The following is a 22,809-nucleotide window of genomic DNA, read 5'->3' as shown; positions in this document are numbered from 1 at the left end:
TCTGTTGGCCATTCGCAGACCCTCATTTCTTACCTGCCATTTCCTATTGTATCTGTATTTTGATAAAAAAATCATTTCATTCCGTTGATGTTATTAGCCTCATACCCCCCACATTCTCTCACGTTGGTCACTTTCTTAAGCTTTTTCTTCTATCATCGTGTTCTTTAGCTTAGAAGTTTTATCTCCCTTTTTGGTGCTCTTTTGATTGAATCCAGTGTGTTTATATATCTCATAAGTTGGGATGCAATTTCCTCTTGGTGTTTTTCTTCTGCGTGCTGGTTGTAATATTCCCACCCTTCTCATCATCGCTGTTTCCTGTGCGCATACCTAAGCACTCGGATAATGGAATATGAAATTGGATACTCATTTTATCAGATAATATACAATTGCGCTTTGCCGTAGAGGTGATGCCCTGTCATCAAGGCCAAGTAATAGGAATATTAATTCGAGCAAAGTATTACCAAAGTAATTCATATAATATGGTTGCTGAGACGAGGTTGAGAGGCCAAACCAAAACAAAGCAAAACACAACAACTTTCCGCGCTCCCGCTTCGCTGCCGTCACCCACATTTCCTCCACCACCAGCTCCATCATCACCACCGCAACCTCCTCCAGACGGATACTTCTCTAATACCGACGTACAGCCGCCACGATTCCGCTGCTGCGATTCTCATAACACTAGGGGTGACGTCTTTCGAGGCTGGTTACCTAGCAACGCAACCTCCCTTCCCGTCGGCTTGGGCGATACTGCGCGATTGCGCACGGTGTTTTCCTCACATACGAGACCGGCTCACCCCACCGATTATTCCCATATCAACTCGGCCGCAAACGCGACTCCCTCTCTGGTGGGCGTGCGCCAGTAACCGGCACGTCTTATGCCCAGTTCTGACCATCTATCTACTCCCCAGCGTGTAAGCTTTGTCCATGTCCATGTCCCCGTCGCTTTTCGGATCCAGTTTCTAGTATTCCGTACGCCGATTGCTCGCAGAGCAAACCCGTGCGACCAATCCATGGCCCAGACGATGTTTACCATCACGCCGCTTTCGATGTTCTTGCTCATGGGTTTAACACGACTTCTGCTTCGCCCGTCTAAAAGCGAACACACACGCTTCCTCCATGATTTCTCTTGCTAACGGGCGATAGATAGATCCTTCGCACTTCGCAGTTAAATAAGATAGCTGTTCTGCCGGACGGAATGGCGATACCACCACCACCATCCTTCTTGCCACCGCCCCCGCCCCCACCATCGTTTGGCCGTAAGCGCCAACGTAGTGGGAATTCCAACACTGCAGCCTCCCCAGAACAGGTAATTGACGACGAAGATGCGAACTACATTGTTTACCCGAGCGATGACGAACAGGACGTACCGCTTCGGGATGACAGTCAGCTTTCCGTAGGGGACCAGAATGAAGACTACAACGACGGTGCCGAAACTCCCAGAAATCGGACAGCCGATTCCGATGGCGACTTTGGGATGGAATCAGACGCCGAGTTCTCAGAGGACCAAGAACCCCAGCGAAAACGTGCGAAAGCTGGTGGCGAAGGAGAGCTAGATGACGATGACGAAGTTGACGACCCTGATGCGAATAACTCGTTGGTTACAGGAAACAATAAGGGCAAGCGTCGAGTATCCCAAAAGTGGCGCGAAGACGTTTACAGACCTACTCCTGGAGCTGACTCGGACGATTCAGACCTTAACTTGGCAGAAGTCACACCCGAGAAGAAACGGGGGAAACGGAAGAGCGTCAGCAAGACCGCTGGTGGGAGCTCTAGGAAGCCGGCTGCACCCGCTAACGGGTTAGCTAGAAATAAGAGCAAGAGTACACCCAATCTCAGAACGGACGATAAGCCGGAACCGAGCAACATTCGGAAAAGCAGGTTTTACGAGGGAAGCATGAACGATAGATTTACTAGGAAAGGAGGCGTCCCGCCGTTTGTCAACTACGAACCGACGGGAGAGGCAGATTCTGGAGCCCTTGAATACAATAGCTTCGGCATGCTTGTATCGTCGGCCTCATCGTCGACTATGCCGCCACCCCCGCGTCCTTTCCCTAAGAGTGACTTACCGCAATCTACTCCGCCGCCTCCGAAAAGCAAGTTTACATTCTTTGCGCCCATCAGCAACTGGTTCTCAAAGAGATGGCAAAAGGCCACACAAGAATATGAAGAGCGGGAACGAAGGAAGGACCAGGAAGTGGAGGTTCAAAGACAAGTTAGAATTCTGATGGATAGGAAGGCAAAAGCGGAGAAATTATATGCGGAAAACAAACTCAAGGGAATTAACCAGCCTAGAATGCTGGACCAGCGAATTGAGCATGAACCTTTGGTCACAGAGGAGCAGGTCACGCAGCTCTTGGATACTCCTTCCGAAATCGGAATTGCCTACACCACTGACGATGTCTATGCGGCTCCGAAGATGAACGAATCGGCAATGAGTTTGGCAACCATCAGAGCTGTGCCCACATTACAAGGGCCTACGCCCCGCGCCTCGACAGAATCAACTGGGTCGGGCGGATTTGTTGGTATACCCAGGAGCTCCCATGCAGCTCTAGGAGGGTTTCACCGATACAGGGATACGGATTTTCGAGACGGTACACCTTTAACTACGGACACCACGGACCGAGATATCGAAGGGTTTCGGAGCAGGAGCAGATCCCCTGTTCCAACTCCTAGTAAGCCTCTCACGAAAGCCGAGCAGAAGAAAAAGGAGCGCCTTGAGAAGAAGATGCTGGACCTTAAGAAAAAGCTGGCTGAAACAGAGCTAGATTTGTCACAAGTCCTTGGAAACGAACCGCTGGCAACCTCCACTCCTGCGCCCAAGGCGGCGACAATCACAAAGGTGCTAAATGCGGATGAGACTATAATTCTCATTCACGAGAATGGCGAAAACCGAGAGGGGGAGGACGAAGCGGACAAGATTGTAGAGAGCGTAATGGGCGTTCCTGAACCAACTGCTGCGCTACCTGCCCGAAACCGGTCGATGTCACCCCTAAAGAAGCTTCTGAATATTGGCACGAAAAAGAGCAAGGACACAGGCAATAGCCTTCACACTGTTAATGAAAGCGCAAAGATCAAGAAGTCTTCTCCTAGTAACAGGGGGAGGGGCGGCGGTGCTAGAGGTGGAGGGAGGGGCGGAAATGCCGTCTCAAAGAAGAGGAATGAATCTCCCGATGAACTAACTGCCGTTTAAGGGAGATGTTTCTCTCGTTGACCTTTTACGCAAGTTCTTTCTCCAGGAAGTTTTCTTGTTTCATCTTTTTCTTTCTTGTTTCACTCTTTGCTTCTCGACCCCTCCTATCCCCCAGCAATTTCATGGCTGTCGAATCCTCGCTACTTATCCACCGAGATCGCGAGATCTTCCATGATCCCGAGAGCTTGGCTTTGTGCTCGCTGGGCTGGTTTCAAAACCAGCCTCCTAGGGCTACGAAGGTGACTCGGAAAACACCGTCATCTGGAGCCTTCATCCCAGTCACAACTTTCTATCCCTTCACCCCTTATTAGCCACACGGTGGCGAATATTAAACACTTTTAATGTATGACAACCCTCCTTCCTCCCTTCTGAGCCTTGAGTATCAGAAATATCTCAGGCGATTTTATCGCAGTTCTGTAGCTACTTGTATTTGAGAAGAGCGATGAAGTTATGACATTTCATTTCCAAACCAATACCCATTTTCGCGCTTTGTTTTGCCTCCCCCTTTTAGCTTTAGTGCATTCTCAAGAGCGATTGTGATATTTTTCTAAGTGATTGTATACTGATGATGCTTTCGAAAGTTTTGTTGGCCGTTTTTAACTGAATCTTAATTTACTGTACTGTGTTCTACCGATTGATGTTTGAGCGACTGATATGAAAAGAGAACTTTCAAGTCGTAGCTTGTACATAAACCTCATACGCAATGATGCTGGTCGTCGTCTCATCTTCATGATATCGGCTGTTATTCCATGTGGTGTTTCATTTCTGCTGATGTGGCTGGTGAAATGTGGCTGGTGTCATTCTGTGTGTGGCTGCCGGCGCGAAGTGAACTGCGATGCCAGGCAACGCGAGGGCAGTTGATGGTTGAAAAACTCCGAAGGGTCCCGTCACTGCTTGCAAATCCAACTGTCCTTGACACAGAACCAGAACGTCGGCGACATCTCCCGGAGCTTGTTCAATTGCTGATAGGTAATTCCTGGTACGTGCTGACTAAGTAGAGGGCTCTTTGCTTCGTACTTGAGCACTCAACGCGTCTTCAAGCTCCTCTCCGACATCATCACCAAACCTTTTTTGAACTCTCAATCCCTACAACCTCCCGTTCTCGTCTTGACACCATCCTCCTGATTCCTTCACCACCCGCTCCGCCTACTGCAATACCCATCGCAGGAATCGTCATCGCGAAGAACGACGCTCTTCATCCGTCATGTCGGACGAAATCGTCATCGACAAGCAAAATTTCTCAACTCGCATCGCGACCCTCATTTCGGCATGGCGGTCGCAGCGTAACGAACAGTTCGGAGGTGCCAGCTCTCTGCTGTTGCTGTTAGGAAAATCAGACTCCAGTGGCTACACGAAGACTCTATCCTTGTTTGTAAGTCTTGAACCAATATCTAGAATTAGCAGCATTCCTTCAAAATTCTTGGGATCCAAGAAGAGGGAAAAATAAGAATCTAATTGATAATCTGGTGCATCTTTAGTATTGGCTGCTTGGATATGAATTCCCTGCTACTTTGATGCTTCTGACGTTCGATAAAGTTTACGTTGTCACAACAGCTAAAAAAGGTTGGTTGGACCGCTCTCCGAACCCTAGATCCCGATTGCTAACTTGGCTTCCGCCTAGCTAAATTATTGCACCCGTTGTCGACACCCAAATACCCCGTCGAAGTCCTCGTCCGTGGCAAAGATGAAGTCGAAAACAAGAAGCAGCTGCAGGCGATTGTTGACCATATCAAGGCTGCCGGTGTATGTTGTTTCTGCTCTACACTTTTGCTATATTTTTATAGTTAGTTTGCGATCGGCTAATTGGTTCCTCTTGCCTCGGTGAATAGAAAAAAATTGGTATCTTGCAAAAGGATTATGGTGTTGCGCAGGGCCCATTGGTTACGGAGTGGAACAGCATCTACAAGCCCTCTGTAGAAGCTGGAGATATTGAAGAACAGGATTTCGCCGTTGGGGCAAGTACTGCACTTCAAACGTACGATGAGGCTGGATCGGTACGGACCCATGGCTAGCTTTCTAATTTCGATTCTAAAAACTAACTATTTACTATAGAAAAGCATACGCCAGGCCGCCAAGGCCTCCGTGGCCGTTATCCACAAATATTTCCTTGAGGAAATGTCCGAAATCATTGATGAGGAGAAGAAGGTCACCCACGACACCCTTGGCAAGAAGGTGGAGGTGCAGATTGATAACGAGGACTTCTTTAAAAAGAAGGATCATAAGCTGGGTGCGGACTTCGCACCATCTCAGCTCGACTGGGCCTATGGCCCTTCGATCCAAAGTGGTGGAAAGTACGACCTTAAAGTTCCCGGCGAGACCGAAAACGATAAGAGCAACCTCCACAGCGGTGTCATCATAGCCTCTATGGGTTTCCGATATAAGAATTATTGCAGTGTTGTCGGAAGAACTTATATGATTGACCCGAACAAGACCCAGGAAACTCACTATTACTTCCTCATCAAGCTGCACACGCTTATTATCAACACCCTTCGAGATGGAGTCACTTGCAAGGACGTATACAGCAAGGCACTCAACCTTGTTAAATCTCAACACCCCGAACTCGAAAAGAATTTCTTCCGAAATGTGGGCTACGGTATCAACATGGAGAGTCGTGATAGCACGCTTATTCTCAACGGCAAGAATTCCCGTACTCTTCAGGAAGGCATGACATTGGTCATTCACGTCGGATTTCAGGATCTCGAAAACCCGAAGGCAGATGATAAGCGGGGTAAGACCTACGCACTCGCCCTCACGGATACCGTGGAAGTTGGAGGAAAGAACACCGAAGCTATCGTCTTGACTCGCGGTGCGCCTGTCGCCAAAGACGAGGTCGCATTTTACTTCAAAGATGACAATCCGCCAGAGCAGAAGGCGAAGCAGGCCAAACCCCCACCAAAGGTTTCTGCTTCGTCGAAAAGTACCGCCATTATGAAAACCAAGTTGCGTGGGAAGCGCGAGGAGGTCGATGATGGCAAGGAGCAACGTAGGAAGGAAAATCAAAAGCAGCTCGCCGCGAAGAAGCAAGCCGAAGGCCTCGAAAGATTTCCCGCTGGCGGGACAGCTAGCAACGGCGTTGAGAAGAAGCAGGTAAAGAAGTTTGAGTCCTATAAACGAGAAAACCAATTTCCGAACGGTGTTGGAGACTTGAAGATCATGGTCGATGTCAAAGCGCAGACTATCATTCTCCCTATCTTTGGCAGACCCGTACCATTCCATATCTCCACCATCAAGAATGTCAGCAAGAACGAAGAAGATCCTTTCACACATTTACGCATCAACCTTGTCAGCCCCGGACAAGGTGTTGGCAAGAAAGATGAACTACCACTCGAGGAGCCTAGCGCGCACTTCGTCCGCAGTTTGTCCTATCGAAGCACAGATCGTGTTAGGATGGCTGATATAAGCCAAGCCATCCAGGACATGAAAAAGCAAGCGCTGAAGCGCGAACAGGAGAAGAAAGAAATGGAGGATGTTGTTACCCAAGACAATTTGATTGAAATCAAGAGTAAGTCACCGATTTCTCAACCAAACAGAGTCAACAATTACACAAAGCTAACATGTCACATCCAGACCGACGACCCCAGCGTTTGCAGGACGTCTATGTCCGTCCAGCTCTTGATGGAAAGCGTGTCGCTGGTGACATTGAGATCCACCAAAATGGTCTGCGATATGTCTCGCCCGCTCGATCGGAAAGGATTGACATTTTGTTCTCAAATGTGAAGCACTTGTTCTTCCAGCCTTGTGAACACGAGTTGATTGTGATCATACACGTTCACTTGAAGACTCCTATCATGGTTGGCAAGAAGAAGGCCAAGGATGTTCAATTCTATAGAGAAGCCATGGATATTCAATTCGACGAGACCGGTAACCGCAAGCGAAAGTATAGATATGGCGATGAAGAGGAATTTGAGGCCGAACAGGAAGAACGACGACGAAGGGCCCAGCTTGACAAGGAATTCCGGGCTTTTGCTGAAAAGATCTCCGAGGCCACAAAGGACGAGGGTCTCGATGTCGATATCCCCTACCGTGAACTTGGATTCTATGGCGTTCCATTCCGTGCCAATGTTCTCTGTCAGCCGACCACGGAGTGCCTTGTCCAGCTTACCGATCCACCATTCTTGGTTATCACCCTCGATGAGATTGAAGTTGCCCATTTGGAGCGTGTTCAGTTTGGCTTGAAGAACTTCGATATGGCGTTTATCTTCAAAGACTTTTCGCGGCCCGTCGTCCATGTCAACTCGATTCCAATGGAGTCTTTAGAGAGTGTGAAGGATTGGCTTGACAGTGTAAACATCGCCTTTACCGAGGGACCTTTGAATCTTAATTGGATGCAAATTATGAAGACTGTCACCGGGGACCCACATCAGTTCTTTGCTGACGGTGGTTGGAAGTTTTTGAGCACTGACACTGACGACGAAGAAGAAGAGGAAGAAGAAGAGGAGAGTGAGTATGAAGAGTCGGAGAGTGAGTTTAGCGATGGTGAGGATAGCGAAGACAGCTACGGAAGTGAAGATGATGACGCCAGCGAGGATGAAGGCAGCGATGCCAGTGACTTTTCCGAGGGCGGTAAGCCGTAACTCACATAATTTCCATATATTCATTAACAAATGCTAACGGCAACCCTTTTTCGACATATAGAATCATGGGACGAAATGGAGGAGAAAGCAAAGAGGAAGGATAAGGAGAGAAACATGAGCGACGAAGAAAAACCGAAGAAGTCCAAGAAGCGTTAAAGGGGCCATGCGCATGCATGAGGCTTGATAAACCCTCAAAAAAATTTTGGACCGCTTTGCATTTGAAACTTCCAACTTGATTTTGATAACGAAGAAGGTTTGCAAGGGAGACAAGATAATTTTTTTTCAACACTCGAAAACGATGATTCTGTGTTTCTCTGAAAAGTCGCCTTTCAAATTTTAATTTTTTTTTTTTTTTTAAGGGTTTCTTTCCCTCTTCTCTCTTATGCCTTGCCTCGTGTTCAAGGATGTATCTCCTTCATTCTTTGATTACTTCTTTTACCCTGTGACGCACATTCTTCTGAGTTTCCTTGCTGAAGTAGACAAAATTAATAATAAGCAGTATCCCTGACTATTAGGATGACCTTCTTGACTTAAAAGTAAGGGGACCTGTGCGGACCGGATGTGGCGAAAGCCATCGAATCCTACATAATTTACAGACTAGCAATAATCGAGGCGATGAGAGAAGTCGAATTAAAGTCGCTCGCGCATGAAGGAGGACCCGACAGGAACGGAAAAAACGAAGAAGCGCGATTTTAAAGATTCTAGAAGGAAGAACGATGCAAAATTCTGCAGGAAAAAACAACGTACTACTACATACAACCTCAGGGGGTAGGGTATGTCGTATCACGGGCGGTAGTCGTCTAAGCCCTGCATGAGCGGGTCGCCGCCCCACAGGCAACTTGCGGGACTGACTTGTCCTTGTTCTCAAACATGTTTGCTGGGGATAAAGCGCGCTATCTCACTCATTCCTTACCTTTGTTTTTTAGTAGAAGCATTTAGTTACAGGATTTATGTCAAATTGGGTGAGGAAACCCGAGCGAATAAATGGACGTTAAAGGCGAACGAGCAAACAAGACTGGAACTCCGTGGTTGTATGTATGAAATCCGCAGCAGATTAATATGCTCGTTCACTTGAGTGGAATATCGGAAATTGAAGCCAGTTCACAGCCCGGTTTTGACCCTGACGTTGCGGTAGTTAGAAAGAAGGATTGGTTAACTACACAGTAGGGTGAGAAATCGAATACTCAGGCCTTCATTGGGTGGATTACATAAAAGAAGTCACGTTGTTTTGTGGGGGAGTGGTTTTTGGGTTTCGATCTGTGCTTAGACCGGTGGTTAGCAAGGACCGATGGTGGCTGAGTAAGGAATGCACGCATGTGGTTAGGCCCCACTTTTCATTTATGGACTCGCGACTTGGCGGACGGCGACGTCGATAGCTCAGTCCACTCTATGCATATGGGAGATTACGGATTTCTTTACTCATATTCATGTTTATATTATAGATATCAAGTATCCATGAATTCATATTTGAATATGAGATAGGATGTAGAAGTATTGTGCTTTATCGTCGGGAAGACCGATATCTAGATGTATCATATAGTATGACGGTAAAGTACAAAGTCGACCTTCCCAGCGGGTAGGTTCCAGCGGGCTGGGACCCATGCATGCAGGCAATCTCCAACCATCCTGCGACAAGCGCATTTTGGATTCGAGGCTCATGTCGTTATGTTAACTTCCGACCTTGTGCACTGCCCGGCTCTGCTGAAGAAACCCAACACAAGTCGCGGACCGATAATGCATGAATTCATATGCTGATGACGATGACCTAATGAAGGTCGAAGCTTGGTGCGATCTCGATGATATTGCAAGTGGCAATGAAAATTAGGTTACCATCAGATGACGATATATCGCAGCACAGGCGGTCTTGGAGGCATACACCGTGCAATACAAACCTCGTTAACATGTTGATCAGAATCGGCCCATGAAACCGGCCATCAAAGCTTGAAGCTCTGCACCGGAACACCTCCCATTTGCTCGCTTCATCTCCCCTGGCCCCATTTCCCTTTGCGCCATTCCCCTTGGGCTCTTAGAATGCCTTGTCCTCACGAATACGGATTAGCATCCGCATATCGTGCGAGGTTTCTCATAAGAAAAGCTTGAATGTATAATAGTTAGAGCGCTCAAGCAAGGTTTATAAGATCCACGCGGGCGCTGCTTGGTTCCTGCAAAGCCCCATTCTCTCCATCATTAATCGAGCCTCGACGCAATCCAACAGACAGAACCTCTCTTCTATCATCACGGAAAGCCCCCGTCTGCTTTTTTTTCTTTCTTTTTCCTCTTCCTCTTTCTCTTTTTTTCTTTTGCAGACCTATCAGACAACCGTCTTCGTTAGAACAGTTGTGACCGTTCAATTATTTATCCGTTTTATACATTTTCAAGTACTTTTATCGTTAGGTTGCTCTTATAGCCCTAACAGGAGGCTATAAACCTCCCAACCTGGCGTTTTGACTCTTATATCTACCACCACCCTTCTCTCCACGAGTTTGCAAAGCCTCATTCTTCACACTATTTAGCGCACCCAGATTTCTAGGCATCTAGTCCATCTCTTAGCCTTACCAGACAGTCGAAGCGAACTGCGACTTCGTAGGGCTGCTTTGTTGCCCCGAGTCTATTATCCCTCATATACTTTATACTCATACGATCTCATATCTCCGTCGAGTCTCTCCCTTTGTGGCTTGTCACTGGGCTATACACCCTACCCCGTGATAACCGAGTCCCAATATCTCCCATTGCATTGCATTCTTCAAGTCGATTGTTAATCATTATCTGTGACATATTATACGATTTCCCATATTGCTCGGGATCGTACATCCGCCCCTACCCCCCCCTCTCTTCCTCGTGGGGCGAGCTCCCCTCGGCCTATCACATCACTAGCTCTCCACATCTAAACCCTGGTTAGGGCGGCGACTCCGCATTAGACAAGAAAGGCGTGTGCGTTTCACACTGCGGCGGCTCGTTCCATCTGAACCATCTACCTCGCTAAGACTCTTCCAGAAGATCTCTATAACATCAAAAGAAGGCAAGACCGTGAAACTTCTCATTTCACTTGACTTCATCCAATCGCTAAGCCGCCTTATGAACCTGGTAAGTGAAGCCTCATGCCTCGTGAGACAGTATTCTATCGCCATTGTTTTGTCCCTTCGGGTACAATTGGTCTGTTGTTCTTTCGATATTGGGATTACATGATCGAGTGTCCGAAGATGTATATAAGTTCTCCATGGTCTCTGCTACATTGTCGAATCATTCATCATCGAATCCCAGATCAAAGACACAAGCATCCAGAAGCCTTTTCGATAGTGCGTCAACCATACCGTACATTGCAATTTGTATCACTTCTTGTTTTTTATCTTTACTTCACAAACTCATCGATATATCGATTGCCAAAAACACCCTCACCTCTACCTACGGCCTGCAGTTCATGATAATATCCTCTGTTTGCATACCTCCCGGGGCGCGCACACATTAAACAAAGTCTCCAAATCTAACCATCATCAATTCTCAATGCATACAGTAGAAATCAACCTTGGTTACATGGTGGATTACATTGAACTCGACGACGAGCAATACGAAAATCTACAGCAGTTATATTACCGAGCTTTCCAGATTCACGCCGCACGATTGAGGGCGCAGCAGCAGCAGCAGCAGCAGCAGAATCAACCGCAGTATCATACTAGTCAGCCTAGATCGCACGCCTCCCCTGCTACAGCGAGTACTATAAGTACCCCGACGACCACCGTTTCTTCAAGCTCTTTGCATTCTTCCTCTTCAGCAGCAACTACCGTCACCATTGACGGTTCTATTATTGAAGTCGACGGAGAAACCGGTCAAGTTAGAGTTAGGAGTGCAAATACAACTGGTTCATCTAGACGGAGCTCTCAGCAGCATCGAAGGACTCAAGGTTAAACAGCCTATCCACATTACTTATAAATTTATAATTAAACAAAATGGTCAAACTCGGTTCGGGATTCTGTAAGTTACTGACTACGGACACGATTATACTGCATTGCTTGCTGACTATACCATCCTAGGCGAGTACGAGCCCGACAAGTGGTCGTACTGGTTGTACTGTCCAGACGAGACCCTTCCTATTATCTTTGCCGCTCTCTTTTTTGTCTCAGGTATTGCGCATGCATATCAAGCATGGTGAGTTACAATGGAACCTTGCCCTGTGGCACAGACAAAAACTAACCTTGAATAGGCACTATAGAAATAAGTATATGCCAATCTATTCTATTGGCTGCATTTTCATTACCACCGGTCTTGCGCTTCGCGCTTACACCGCACGCTCCAAGGACCTCCAAAGCCTGGGCTTACTCATCCCATCCCAAGTCTTCGTCTACTCTGGTCCACCTATTTTCTCTGCAGCACTTTACTTTGTCTTCGCAAGGATTTGTTATTATATCCCACATGCTGCTCCAATCACACCGTACCGTATCGTCAGAACCTTCATCTCCCTCGACGGTATCTGCGAACTTCTCATCGGCACCGGTACGGGCATGTTCGTCAACACCCAGGCCCCAGAGCGCCAAAAGATCGGCCAGGGTCTCCTCCGTGCCGCCTTGATCCTCCAGGTCCTCCTTATTTTCGCCTTCGCCTACTTTGCTATCAAACTCCAGATCAACGCCCGCCGCCTAGGTCTCCACGGAAAATGGAAGAACTCGTTGTATACCCTCTACGTATGCGAAATCTTCATCATGATCCGTTGTTTCTACCGCCTCGTCGAATTCTTCGAGGGTATCCCCGGCCATCTTCTTCTTCATGAGGCATACTTCTACGCTCTAGAATGCATCCCAATGATTATCAGCGCGGGCTACATGAACCTCATGCACGTGAGCAGATGGTTGCCTCGCAGGTCGAATATCTATTTGATGGAAGATGGCGTGACAGAAGCCGAGGGCGAAGGGTTTCATGATAACCGTCCGACCTGGAAGAAGTTCGCTGATCCATATGATCTCGAGGGCATCTTTGAGGGACTTAAGAGCCTGGTTCTTACGCTTGCAGGGAAGAAGCCGAAGAAGGAGAGAGTTGGACGAAAGGTTGAGGAAGATGAGGTGCAACTCGGGGTTAGGAAGAGTCCAACCGCGGGTCTAGAAGAAGGGAGGGCTTAGATGAGGGATTGGAATGTAAAACAGTATGTGGTTGATGCGGTAGAAGGCTCGAGCTTACTATGTAAGCTGCGGGAACTAAAAGGAGGCGGGAGGTAGTATTTTTGTCTTTGCTTCAGTTGGTATAACTTAATACTTTTTTTTTTGTTGCATACCGACATTTTATTTGTGTTTCTTTCCATGATTATAGAGAGGTTGTTATTGTTATTCCTTGTTTCATAATTTCTTGGACGAATCATCTTTTTTGTCCCCTTATTTTGATTACTAGTATCATCATTGGTGTATACATGTATTCAAACTCGAACGGACGATTGGGGAACACCGTCGAGAAGTAGCGTTGCAAAATCTTAATGGATCAGTGTTTGTCGCCTCGAAAACGTTTGTTTTGCGGTTTTTTAAAAGTCTGTGAGATGGTCACGAGTGTACGCAATATGAACGAGGATGATTCGATGTTATTACTATTTAACCCTAGTCATCAGAAAATAGCGATTGTATAAATTCATCAAGTTCTACGTAATTGAGAAGAAGGGGTTGGAGGTGTACTATAGTTCTCCTTCTCAAACAATCATAGAGCCAAGATATCCACCGGGCCACACTGACGGCGCATTGATACCCCTATATCGATTTCTAAGCAGTATTCGTTCAAAAGAAAGCTGGCAAAGTGTTTGGAATATGTCAGTTCTTTTAAGTGTCATAAGGAATGTGTTGGTGCTGTTGTATTTCCATTTTAGGCTACTCGGCATCAATATTTCTCCACGACAACACCCCGAGATCTAGACCTTTCAAGGATCAGGACTATCAACGAAACAGCATAAATTTATCGACAAGCGATTATAGAGCTGTGCCTCTAGAGATCCTCGCTAGATCTCGTTTTATATACCCTTCGTCATATGACTCCGATTAGCTATGGTGCTCAGAACAGAGGAGCTCATGATACATACGCAGCCGGCTGTCTTCGAAACCTTATGGGAAAACTTTCGAGGAAGAAAGCTTCTCCTTTCCCCAGTCTAGTGCCAAAAACCAAACCGCCTTGACGTGCCGTCGGACAAGGGGGTGAGCTCAACCGCATCTGCCTTTGATAACAAAGTTGTTAACAGCATCCAAGGTCGTTACGTTTCAAGAAAGATACATACATATACATCCGAATATTATTCCGTTAGCGAAAGTCCCCCTTCCTTCTGGGGAACAGCGGAAAGTGGTGAACAAATTCATCGAATATAACATCTTTTTTTTCTTTCTTCCAGTTGGTAATACCTTTTGCTTGCTTGCTAAGCTTCCCCAGATATGCCATGGAGCTCACCGTTTTCTCCCCTTCATCTGTCCGCCCCAACCAACCAACAACCAACTATTACAATTCCTTACTTATTTTGGATCGCGACTTGTACACCGCCGATTTGCGATTTTGGCGGGGTAAAAAGAGCACATGCATATACCGCGCTCCATAAAAATTAAAAAACGGCAGGTTCCTGGATAATACATTGCATCCTTAGCCTCTTTTTTTTTGTTGAAAAACAGGCGAGGGAGACCTATCATTTTTGTGTGTGGTAGAAATTAAGTCCCATGGTATGGTAGCGAATCCATTGAGCTCCGTCTGACGAAACCGGGTAAAACATTGTGCAGCGCCTTTCGATTTTTCCCACCAGTCCATCTTTTATAATGATCTTTTTTAGCCATTTCTTATTAGGGCTGAATTAGGTCTGGCGAAACCATGTTAAAGGGATGTTGATATCTTTGTGAATTCGAATATACCCTGTACACAATATATGCACGAATCAAATCGTCCCCGTCCTATGATTGCCTGCTGTGGAACAATCGACAATTTTTCGATCGAATCCTCCACAACTAATTAACCTGGCCAATTAGATGGGTTCTAATCCGACTTGAGCTTGTGATATTGGGGATGGACAGTACGTAATTGAAAAGCTTAGCTCTTTCATGAATATTACCCGATATCGGGAAACCACGCTGTTAGTTTCCCCTTTCAGGCACGAGGCGCTCGACTTGGGCCTTTGGGAACAAATCTCTCGCTTTTGTTTCGTCGGGATCGGAGGTGCACGGATACGATTGTGTTGTAGCCATTTGGAGGTAACTGATTTTTATATCGAATCGCGGCGACTCGTTAGATCGGGTTGAAGGGTTCACAAATCGCCTTCGACCCAAGGCCAGACTAGCCAATACTTCTTCAACTTCAAGGAGGGAAAGGGAAGATTCGCAATTCAGTCACGGGAGCTATTGTGGACATGTGCATTATAGGTCATTTGCAATATTTGGATAAGGGAGGGAGAGGAAGTGGAAGGACATCCCAATGGCCAAGAATTTTTCTGTGCGCCCGCCTTTAAATTAATGTTATAAAATGGGTAGCTATATGGCATACGTCGAGGTTTATGTATAAGGGCAAAGCTAAGCTTACTCACGAACCCTATAGCCGGTACTGTGATGGGAAAGATGTGCAAGGTAGGTATTGCCTACGGCAGCCACGGCAGTCGACGGCAGAGGGGGGTAGGATAGGAAGTACATCTGAGGGGGTATCTTGGGGCGAACCGTCATAGACGAACATGGGGTGCGTCTACTGCCCCCCCTAGCTTTTCCATCGGTTTGCCTTTCCATCGATTTGAACTCATGCATTAGATCTCATGGCCTGCTGTGCGGTTTGCCCTGGTCTGTGGGAAAGGAACACCCACTAAATATGATATAAATCCTTTTGTTTCGTTTGCGTCTACGGCGGTTCAACCTTGATTTTTACATAGCAACTGCTAACTTGGGAATATAACCCAGTTTGGGTTATTCGCATATGCACGAAACTGGTTGATCACGCGGGTGCGGGGTAGAAAGGAGGTCGCGGGAGGTGAAAAGATGGCTGGGTAAGTTAGAAATTCATAACGAGGGGCAAAGGCACCTTCTATCGATATCGTGTATCAAAGTACGTTATCAGATGAGACAATCGAATCTAGAAAAAAGAGGAGGAGCACAGGCCAGGTGGTAACCAGCGAGATTAGTCTAGATCGACCTTGACGCGTTTTTTCTAGATCATGACAATTGCAATTGGGTATGGAGTTAAGTAATTAACTTCTAGAAGAGGTTTGCCTGCCAATATAAAGTTACGGGTATCAGCCTGAAATGTACGGAGCGAAGTGGTGGATTGATATGAAATTCTACAAGTGCAAGTCCAAGCACGTTAAGGTAGCAAGCAGCAATGCAATGTGTCCATCAACCTTAGGATTCTTTCTTTGCGGGCCACCTTTTCTGCCGGCCGTTTTTCATATATTTTATTATTATATTAGCCCACACTTATCCAGATCCAAGTGGATAAAACGCTAGTAGGTTGTCATTGTGATTTGGAGGTGCTGGAAGCTGGAAGCTGGAGGAGCCCATGCGTTGGGGGGGTGAATTTGGATTGGCTGGAGGCTCGGTGGAGAGGGTTATCCAAAGGGCCCGTTGCATTGGGTTACAGCTCATGCCGATGCTATTCTAGATCGAGATTGGATGCTTTTGATAGACGGAATTTGAAGAGAGAAGTAAACGAGGCTGGACGGCGAGGATGGGCGATTGATCCGTCGAGATCCTTCATGGGTTGAATTACCAATCGGAATTACCTCCATCAGACGAAGAAGCGAACGGCGAATCGGTCTTCAATACTTAACGCCGTCCTCTGCTCCCACCTCAAATAGCACACAAAGGGCAAGAAGGGTACGTATTTATGTAATGTACCTGACCGAATCGCGCAGAACTTGGATTTCTGCCTAAGCTTACTCCCTGACAGATATTGACCTTACTCGAGCATTTGCAATGCAAGTACTGTGACTACCAAGTCCGCTGGAGGATATCCTAGGGATTAGGCGCGAGCGAAAAGGGAATGTCGAGACTTGTTCGGAGAATTCAATTTGCATGCTCACAGAGGGCCAAGACGGATGCTCATTCTTGATATCGAATGAGCGACGGCTAAGCTTCTTGGATGGTTATGAAAGCCGTATCACGATCGAGGTCGAGTCCGAATAATCCGCCTTGAGATTTCATTAATTCGTTCATGAATTCATACGCCAGTCATTAAATCATTCACTGTTTGAAGGACTCTGACCAAGCATATTATGCGCCCTGCGCCTGCCTCGAGCTGATATCACGATACCAGTTGGCAACACAAAACTTAAGGCTGTCTAGCCTGGTCGTAATCAGCAGCCAGATTTGAATACTGCTTGCAGACAGACCTGCAGCTAACAAGTACCTAAACATGCAAAGGCAAGTTTACGAACCCAGGCTAGGACAAGGGTACTTAATTGGAGAGGAAAGCTTGGGCTGTGGTTCTTTTTGTGGTTAGTAGCGGCCGCTGATGTGGTTATAACAACCAAACGGCCCATGGGACCCCCACCGGCACCTCGCGAACACCTGCAAACGAATCGAATTTGTCCTTCGATGTGTGGCATGTCATCAGGTCTGTAGTCAGACCCATATAATGCCATCTCAATCAAAAATCAAGATCGAATCGAAAGCTGCACATACCGACATGTGAATATCGAATGAACAGAAAACCTTCAAACGTGTTCAGCGATGGGGTGACATTTTGGGTGGTAATTAGGTATAACCGCGGCATTCCACATCACCTCGGTGCTTCCCAACGGCCGCTACAAGACAGACAGTAGAGCTGGGTATAGTGTCAAGTGTCAAGTATCAGTGTAGTGTGAGACTCGAGACATCCCATCCACGACAAGGAAAAGAAAAACAGGCGCCCGTAGAAAATATTCGCCGTGATAGAATAGAAAAATTAATAACAATACTGATGTGAAAAACAAAAAAAAAGTTTAATCGCAAACAAAAAAGGAACGAAAGGATGTAGCAAACCGAGTCGCCTATTTTCTTGATGGGGGAAATGCTGTATGCGGATTACGCAGACAGGGACTGCTTGTTCAGGAAGAGATGTCTCCGCTCTCCGAGACCAGTGGGATACCACCGTTTACTTTACCCACCGGTGTGTGTCTGTATGTCCGATGGTTGGGTCTGGGGTTGGTGGGCTGGTGGATGAATATTTGTATATGATAATGTGCCCCTCTGTTTCTCCCTCTCCTGTAGAAGCATGGCAAGTCCTAATTATTCATTCTCTTACACATTTGCAAATATACCACTCCATCTATCCCAACATCGTCAGCTGTCTGTGGAGATACAAACCATAAAGTCGTACGTTGTGCAACCCGACCCAAAAGCCAAGTTGTGCGCCGGACGATCCAATCAGACGGAGACAGCTTCCCTCGACCGGATTCATATGCCAGGTAGATGCCGGTGCGACCACCCAGCCAGTGCCCAGCAGTAATCCGTACCACAGCACTCTATATCAACGTTCCGTTCCCTCAGCTCGATCTGTCCCGTCAGCCCAGAATTTAAATAATAATATAAAAAGAACGAGGAAGAGAAATCAAAAGACAATTTCATTCCTCCACGTATTACCCGGCAAATCAAGCTGCGCCTGAAGTATTGTTAGCCAGCCTTGTTATCCAAAATAAAACAGGATAAAAGAAGAACAGGTCACCATCCAGCGATAGTGGTGTGCTGTGCTGTTAAAATTGTTTTTATTTTGCTGCTGAGACAGCCACTGGTTTGATTCCGGGCGGATATCGCTGGGTTCGGGCCTAATTAAGCCAACCAACCTCAACCTGGCCAGCCAGGAGAAGGACAGCCAGACGAAGTATAGTACTCCGCAAGGGAGAGCAAAAGCGAGAGTGTGTGTGAGTAAGAGTCAGTCTCACTAGCCCAACTAGCCGCCGTAGTCCGGTGCCGCGACATCAGCAGCAAGTAACAGCAATTCCTAACGGTCGGCCATCTCGATCGAAGGGGAAAAAACGTGGGTCCGGTTGCGGTTCCTGTTGCATAACCCAAAGCCCAAAGAGAGATCCTTCTTTTTTGGCGACAAAGTACCAAGGAGGAGTCAGGTTCCGGTCAGGTAGAGTGAGAGTGGTCCCGTTGGACCCTTCATTTTGCGGTTGCATACGCAGCCATCCTGCCCTGTTGGCGGTCTTGGTTCAAGGCATAACGACGTCAACCCGATTTGGGCCTGATATTTAAGCCAGGAGGTGCCCTACCAATATTATATCAAGCACTTCTAACCATCAGCGATTAACATTACGACAATAGTCACTGAAAGATAACGACTAAAGAAAAATACAACGACTTGCCGATTTCTACTTGCGAGGTCTTCAGTATAAAAATAAATACTTAACTTACTAAAGAAAGTTGGATTTGATTGGAGTGCCGTTGGTTCCAACAGAACAATAGACGAGCCCCTCCATATTCCTCTCGAAGTCCTCCATCGACCCGCCCACAACAACATATAAAATTTGCTGCCACGCAGTCTAATTAGAGGTTTTCGCCCTCTTCTTTTTTCATAAAAAATAAAATAGTTGTAAAGGTAAAGGAACAAAACCCGCCAAATCCGCTCAAACCCATCACAAGTCCATCAGCACATTATCATTGTCTCATCATTTGTATTGTACTGTACCGTACTGTAGTCCATTGTATTGGATTGGTGTGTGTCAGTGCTAGTATTAGTGTGTGTGTGTGTGTGTGTTTAATTACTTTAGTGTTGTGGCCGAGAGCAGAAGCAAGATATAGCTGCGACGTTGCCCCCTTCCCCTTCTTCAACTACGCCTGGACTTATTTCTATTCTCTGTTACCACAAAACACCAAAGAACTGCCATCGCCACTTAACAAAAATATCGGCATCGCTGAGGCTAACTGTCAGCTGTGCCTTAGATCTGGAATCCGCCCATAACCCGGCCGAGATTCCTGTTTTTACTGACAAAACGTTCACCTCGATTTTCCACCGTTTTCTTGCTGCGATGAGCCACAAGGCTTCTTGTGGCAATCAGAGCGCAGAACAACAACCTCACCCGTCCACCGACCTCCCACAGGGTCCCACTGCCAGCGTCGCGACGGAGAAATCAAATGCTAAACATCATCATCACCTCCATTTCCACCATCACTCCCACGCTAACACCAAGGCTCACTCCGACTCTGCTTCCTCACCTCCTTCTTCTCCTACTGAATCGACTGCTTCTGTCAAACTTATCGATTCTCCTGAACTTAAACCTCGTCAAGCCACCACCAATAATGTTCCGTCTATCAAAGTAGCCAAAGTAGCCAATGGTAACGGCCAATCCAATGCTGCCGTCACGAAGAATGCTCCCTCGAAGCCGACCGGTAAGCACTCTGAGATTGCCAAAGCCGCCACCATTGCCTCTACTCAGGCTGTGGCCGCGAGCTCTGGCAACAAGGATATGCTCCTTCCGACCAGCATCCAGAACGCTATTCCAATCAATGGCACTACCGCTGGCAGCCTTAGCCCAATGAAGTCCTCTGATACTCCTCTGGCTAGCTCTCCGAGTTCACCGCGACTTCACGCTACAACACTCAATATCCCCGGTCTTACCAAAAGCAAGGTTTCTGTAGATGGACGAATCCCAGCTCGCGACATTGGTTCCAAACTGGTCATAGTCATGGTCGGTTTGCCAGCTAGAGGAAAGAGTTATATCACCAGGAAGCTGGCTCGTTACCTCGGATGGCTCCAATACGACGTCAAGGTCTTCAATGTTGGTAATCGCCGACGTATTGCGGCCAACCAGCCTCAGCCACCCACTCCTCCAGAACATGGCTCTCATGACGTCGTCCATCAAGCCGTTCAAGCTCTCAAGGATGTCCAGTTAGACCAGGACGGTACTGTTAAGCAACCGTTCCGCGGCACGGGGCTTCTTGGATCTCTTGATATCAAGGCCGGTTCACCTCCTAAGTTCAGTCTCGACGCTGGGAACGTTGCCTTCCAAACTACAAACCTCGACGGGCCTGATGAAGATACCAAGGATAAGGACGAGGGTATCTCCCAATCAGCTGACTTCTTTGACCCTACCAATGTTAAGGCCAAAAGGCTACGTGAGAGGGTCGCTATGGAGACCCTCGATGAGGCTCTCGATTACGTCATGAATGGAGAAGGTAGCGTCGCTATTCTAGACGCGACGAACAGCACGATCGAAAGGCGTACCACCATCGTCGACCACATCCGTGAGGTCGCAGGGAACGATCTCGGAATCCTCTTCATCGAATCCATATGTGAGGACGAGCAGGTCCTCGAAGCTAACATGCGCTTGAAGCTTTCGGGACCCGACTATAAAGGGTTAGATCCTGAAAAATCATACGAGGACTTCAAGAAGCGTGTCAAGATGTACGAAGGAGCCTACGTTCCTATCGGCGAGTACGAAGAAAAGAAAGGATGGGCCTATCTTAAACTGATTGACGTTGGGCGAAAGTTTGTTGCACATGGAATCCGTGGGTTCCTTGCCAACCACTCCGCCTACTACCTCATGAACTTCAACTTGGCGTCCCGACAAATCTGGATTACTCGTCACGGTGAGTCGATGGATAACGTCCAAGGTAGAATCGGAGGAAATTCCAGTCTTAGCGGCAAAGGCGACAAGTACGCAAAGGCGTTAGCCAGTTTCATCCAAGAGGAGAGGAAGAAGTTCCACAGTCACGAAATAGAAAAGCATCATGCTGCACAGCTTCCTCCTAGGTCCGGAGATATCACACCACCTAACCCAGATGCCTCGATGCATTTTGCTGGGGAGGATGATTACTGCCCCGCCGAAAAGCCGTTCTGCGTCTGGACAAGTATGCTTAACCGTAGTGTTGAGACAGCTAAATACTTTAACGACGAAGAGTACGATATCAAACAGTGGAGGATGCTTGACGAGCTCAACGCTGGGTTGGCTGAGGGTAAAACGTACGACGAGATCCGACGCGACCTCCCCGGCGAGTACGAGAATCGTATCGCAGACAAGCTCCACTATAGATACCCAGGACCTGGCGGAGAGTCGTACCTGGACGTTATTCACCGTCTTAAGGAAATCATCATCGAAGTTGAGCGAACGACCGACCATGTGCTCATAGTTGCGCACAGAGTCGTTGCGCGTGTTCTTCTTGGATATTACACTGGGCAACCTCGTGACAAGGTTGCCAACCTTGACGTCCCTCTCGGAATGGTATTCTGTCTAGAGCCTCGTAAGCTTAAATCTCCTCCTCATGCATGTTTGTGTGAACAATGACTAACTCATTTATTTAGGGCCATACGGGGTCGAGCTCAAGGCGTTCAAGTTCGACCTTGCGGCCGACAGATTCTACCAGATTCCAGATTTTGAACTTCGCACGACGACACCGGAGAAGAGCGAGCGCGAATCCATGGAATAGTGGCGCATGGATTACTTCGACATCGACTCCAACTCCAGCTCTGACTCCGACTGAATCGCCATTCATATTTTCTTCCCCATCCTCTTATTTTTTCGTTCTTTTTTTGGAGAGCCCTCGACAATCTCAGGGCCAGTTGGAAGCAGTTTCTTTCTTTCTTTCTTTTTTTTTTTTTGGAATATTCGACTTGTTCTTTTCGTTCGCCAATTTTTATTTGTCTTCGGGGAAAGACCTACTACTATCGACAAGATCCGCCTTTTATAATGATCAGCCTCGATTCGATGAATCTTCTTTTCTTGTCCATACTTGTCATTCGATACGCGATCTCTCTCTCTTTTTTTTTTTTTTTGTGCTGGCTCCGTGTGCCTACCCTCACCATGGATTATTGGCTCTTTCTTCTTCTTTTCCTTTTTTTACTCTCAACCGGCGTATCAGGTTTTGTCTTATGGGATGGTCCTTGAATTGTTTTTTTTTTCTTGATCGGTTTATCAAGGGTTGTCCTTATACCTCTCCATTTCTAAACGGCGTTTGAGAATCTCATTATTATTGTGTTTTATGGGGGAGGCAGTCTCGACTCTTTTTTTCCTTTTTAACATTATTACGCCCTTCTGATCATCTTTTCTTTATATCGAATTCTTCCTTTTTGTTTTTTACTTTAATGACATGAAATGATAAGCTGGACAAGAAATCAACAGCAGCAAGAGGCGAGAAACTGGAGCCTTTT

At 47.0% G+C, this 22,809-nt stretch overlaps 5 protein-coding genes across 5 annotated transcripts; all 5 read left to right on the top strand.

Moving 5' to 3' along the window:
* Positions 1-875: 875 nt before the first annotated feature.
* Positions 876-3,190, top strand: DFL_000189 (uncharacterized protein; the record flags this gene model as incomplete). The annotated part of the gene is made up of 2 exons (XM_067630586.1): positions 876-911; positions 1,148-3,190. The coding sequence occupies 2 exons, from the start codon at positions 876-878 to the stop codon at positions 3,188-3,190; spliced, it is 2,079 nt and encodes a 692-aa protein (XP_067494714.1).
* A 1,204-nt stretch (positions 3,191-4,394) lies between these two features.
* On the top strand, positions 4,395-7,920 carry DFL_000188 (uncharacterized protein; the record flags this gene model as incomplete). Its single annotated transcript, XM_067630574.1, has 7 exons — positions 4,395-4,562; positions 4,669-4,753; positions 4,812-4,933; positions 5,020-5,184; positions 5,243-6,692; positions 6,758-7,753; positions 7,826-7,920. 7 exons carry the CDS (start codon positions 4,395-4,397, stop codon positions 7,918-7,920), a joined length of 3,081 nt encoding a protein of 1,026 aa, XP_067494713.1.
* A 3,345-nt stretch (positions 7,921-11,265) lies between these two features.
* On the top strand, positions 11,266-11,667 carry DFL_000187 (uncharacterized protein; the record flags this gene model as incomplete). The annotated part of the gene is made up of 1 exon (XM_067630561.1): positions 11,266-11,667. One exon carries the CDS (start codon positions 11,266-11,268, stop codon positions 11,665-11,667), a length of 402 nt encoding a protein of 133 aa, XP_067494712.1.
* Positions 11,668-11,708: 41 nt separating this feature from the next.
* DFL_000186 (uncharacterized protein) lies at positions 11,709-12,872 on the top strand (the record flags this gene model as incomplete). Its single annotated transcript, XM_067630550.1, has 3 exons — positions 11,709-11,733; positions 11,793-11,907; positions 11,963-12,872. The coding sequence occupies 3 exons, from the start codon at positions 11,709-11,711 to the stop codon at positions 12,870-12,872; spliced, it is 1,050 nt and encodes a 349-aa protein (XP_067494711.1).
* A 6,818-nt stretch (positions 12,873-19,690) lies between these two features.
* Positions 19,691-22,088, top strand: DFL_000185 (uncharacterized protein; the record flags this gene model as incomplete). The annotated part of the gene is made up of 2 exons (XM_067630538.1): positions 19,691-21,902; positions 21,964-22,088. The coding sequence occupies 2 exons, from the start codon at positions 19,691-19,693 to the stop codon at positions 22,086-22,088; spliced, it is 2,337 nt and encodes a 778-aa protein (XP_067494710.1).
* Between the last annotated feature and the right edge of the window lie 721 nt (positions 22,089-22,809).

This window comes from Arthrobotrys flagrans, assembly GCF_004000055.1.
Source record: "Arthrobotrys flagrans strain CBS H-5679 chromosome Unknown unitig_15, whole genome shotgun sequence".
In the NCBI taxonomy this organism is placed as follows: domain Eukaryota; kingdom Fungi; phylum Ascomycota; class Orbiliomycetes; order Orbiliales; family Orbiliaceae; genus Arthrobotrys; species Arthrobotrys flagrans.
This window is presented reverse-complemented; position numbering and strand designations above follow the sequence as displayed.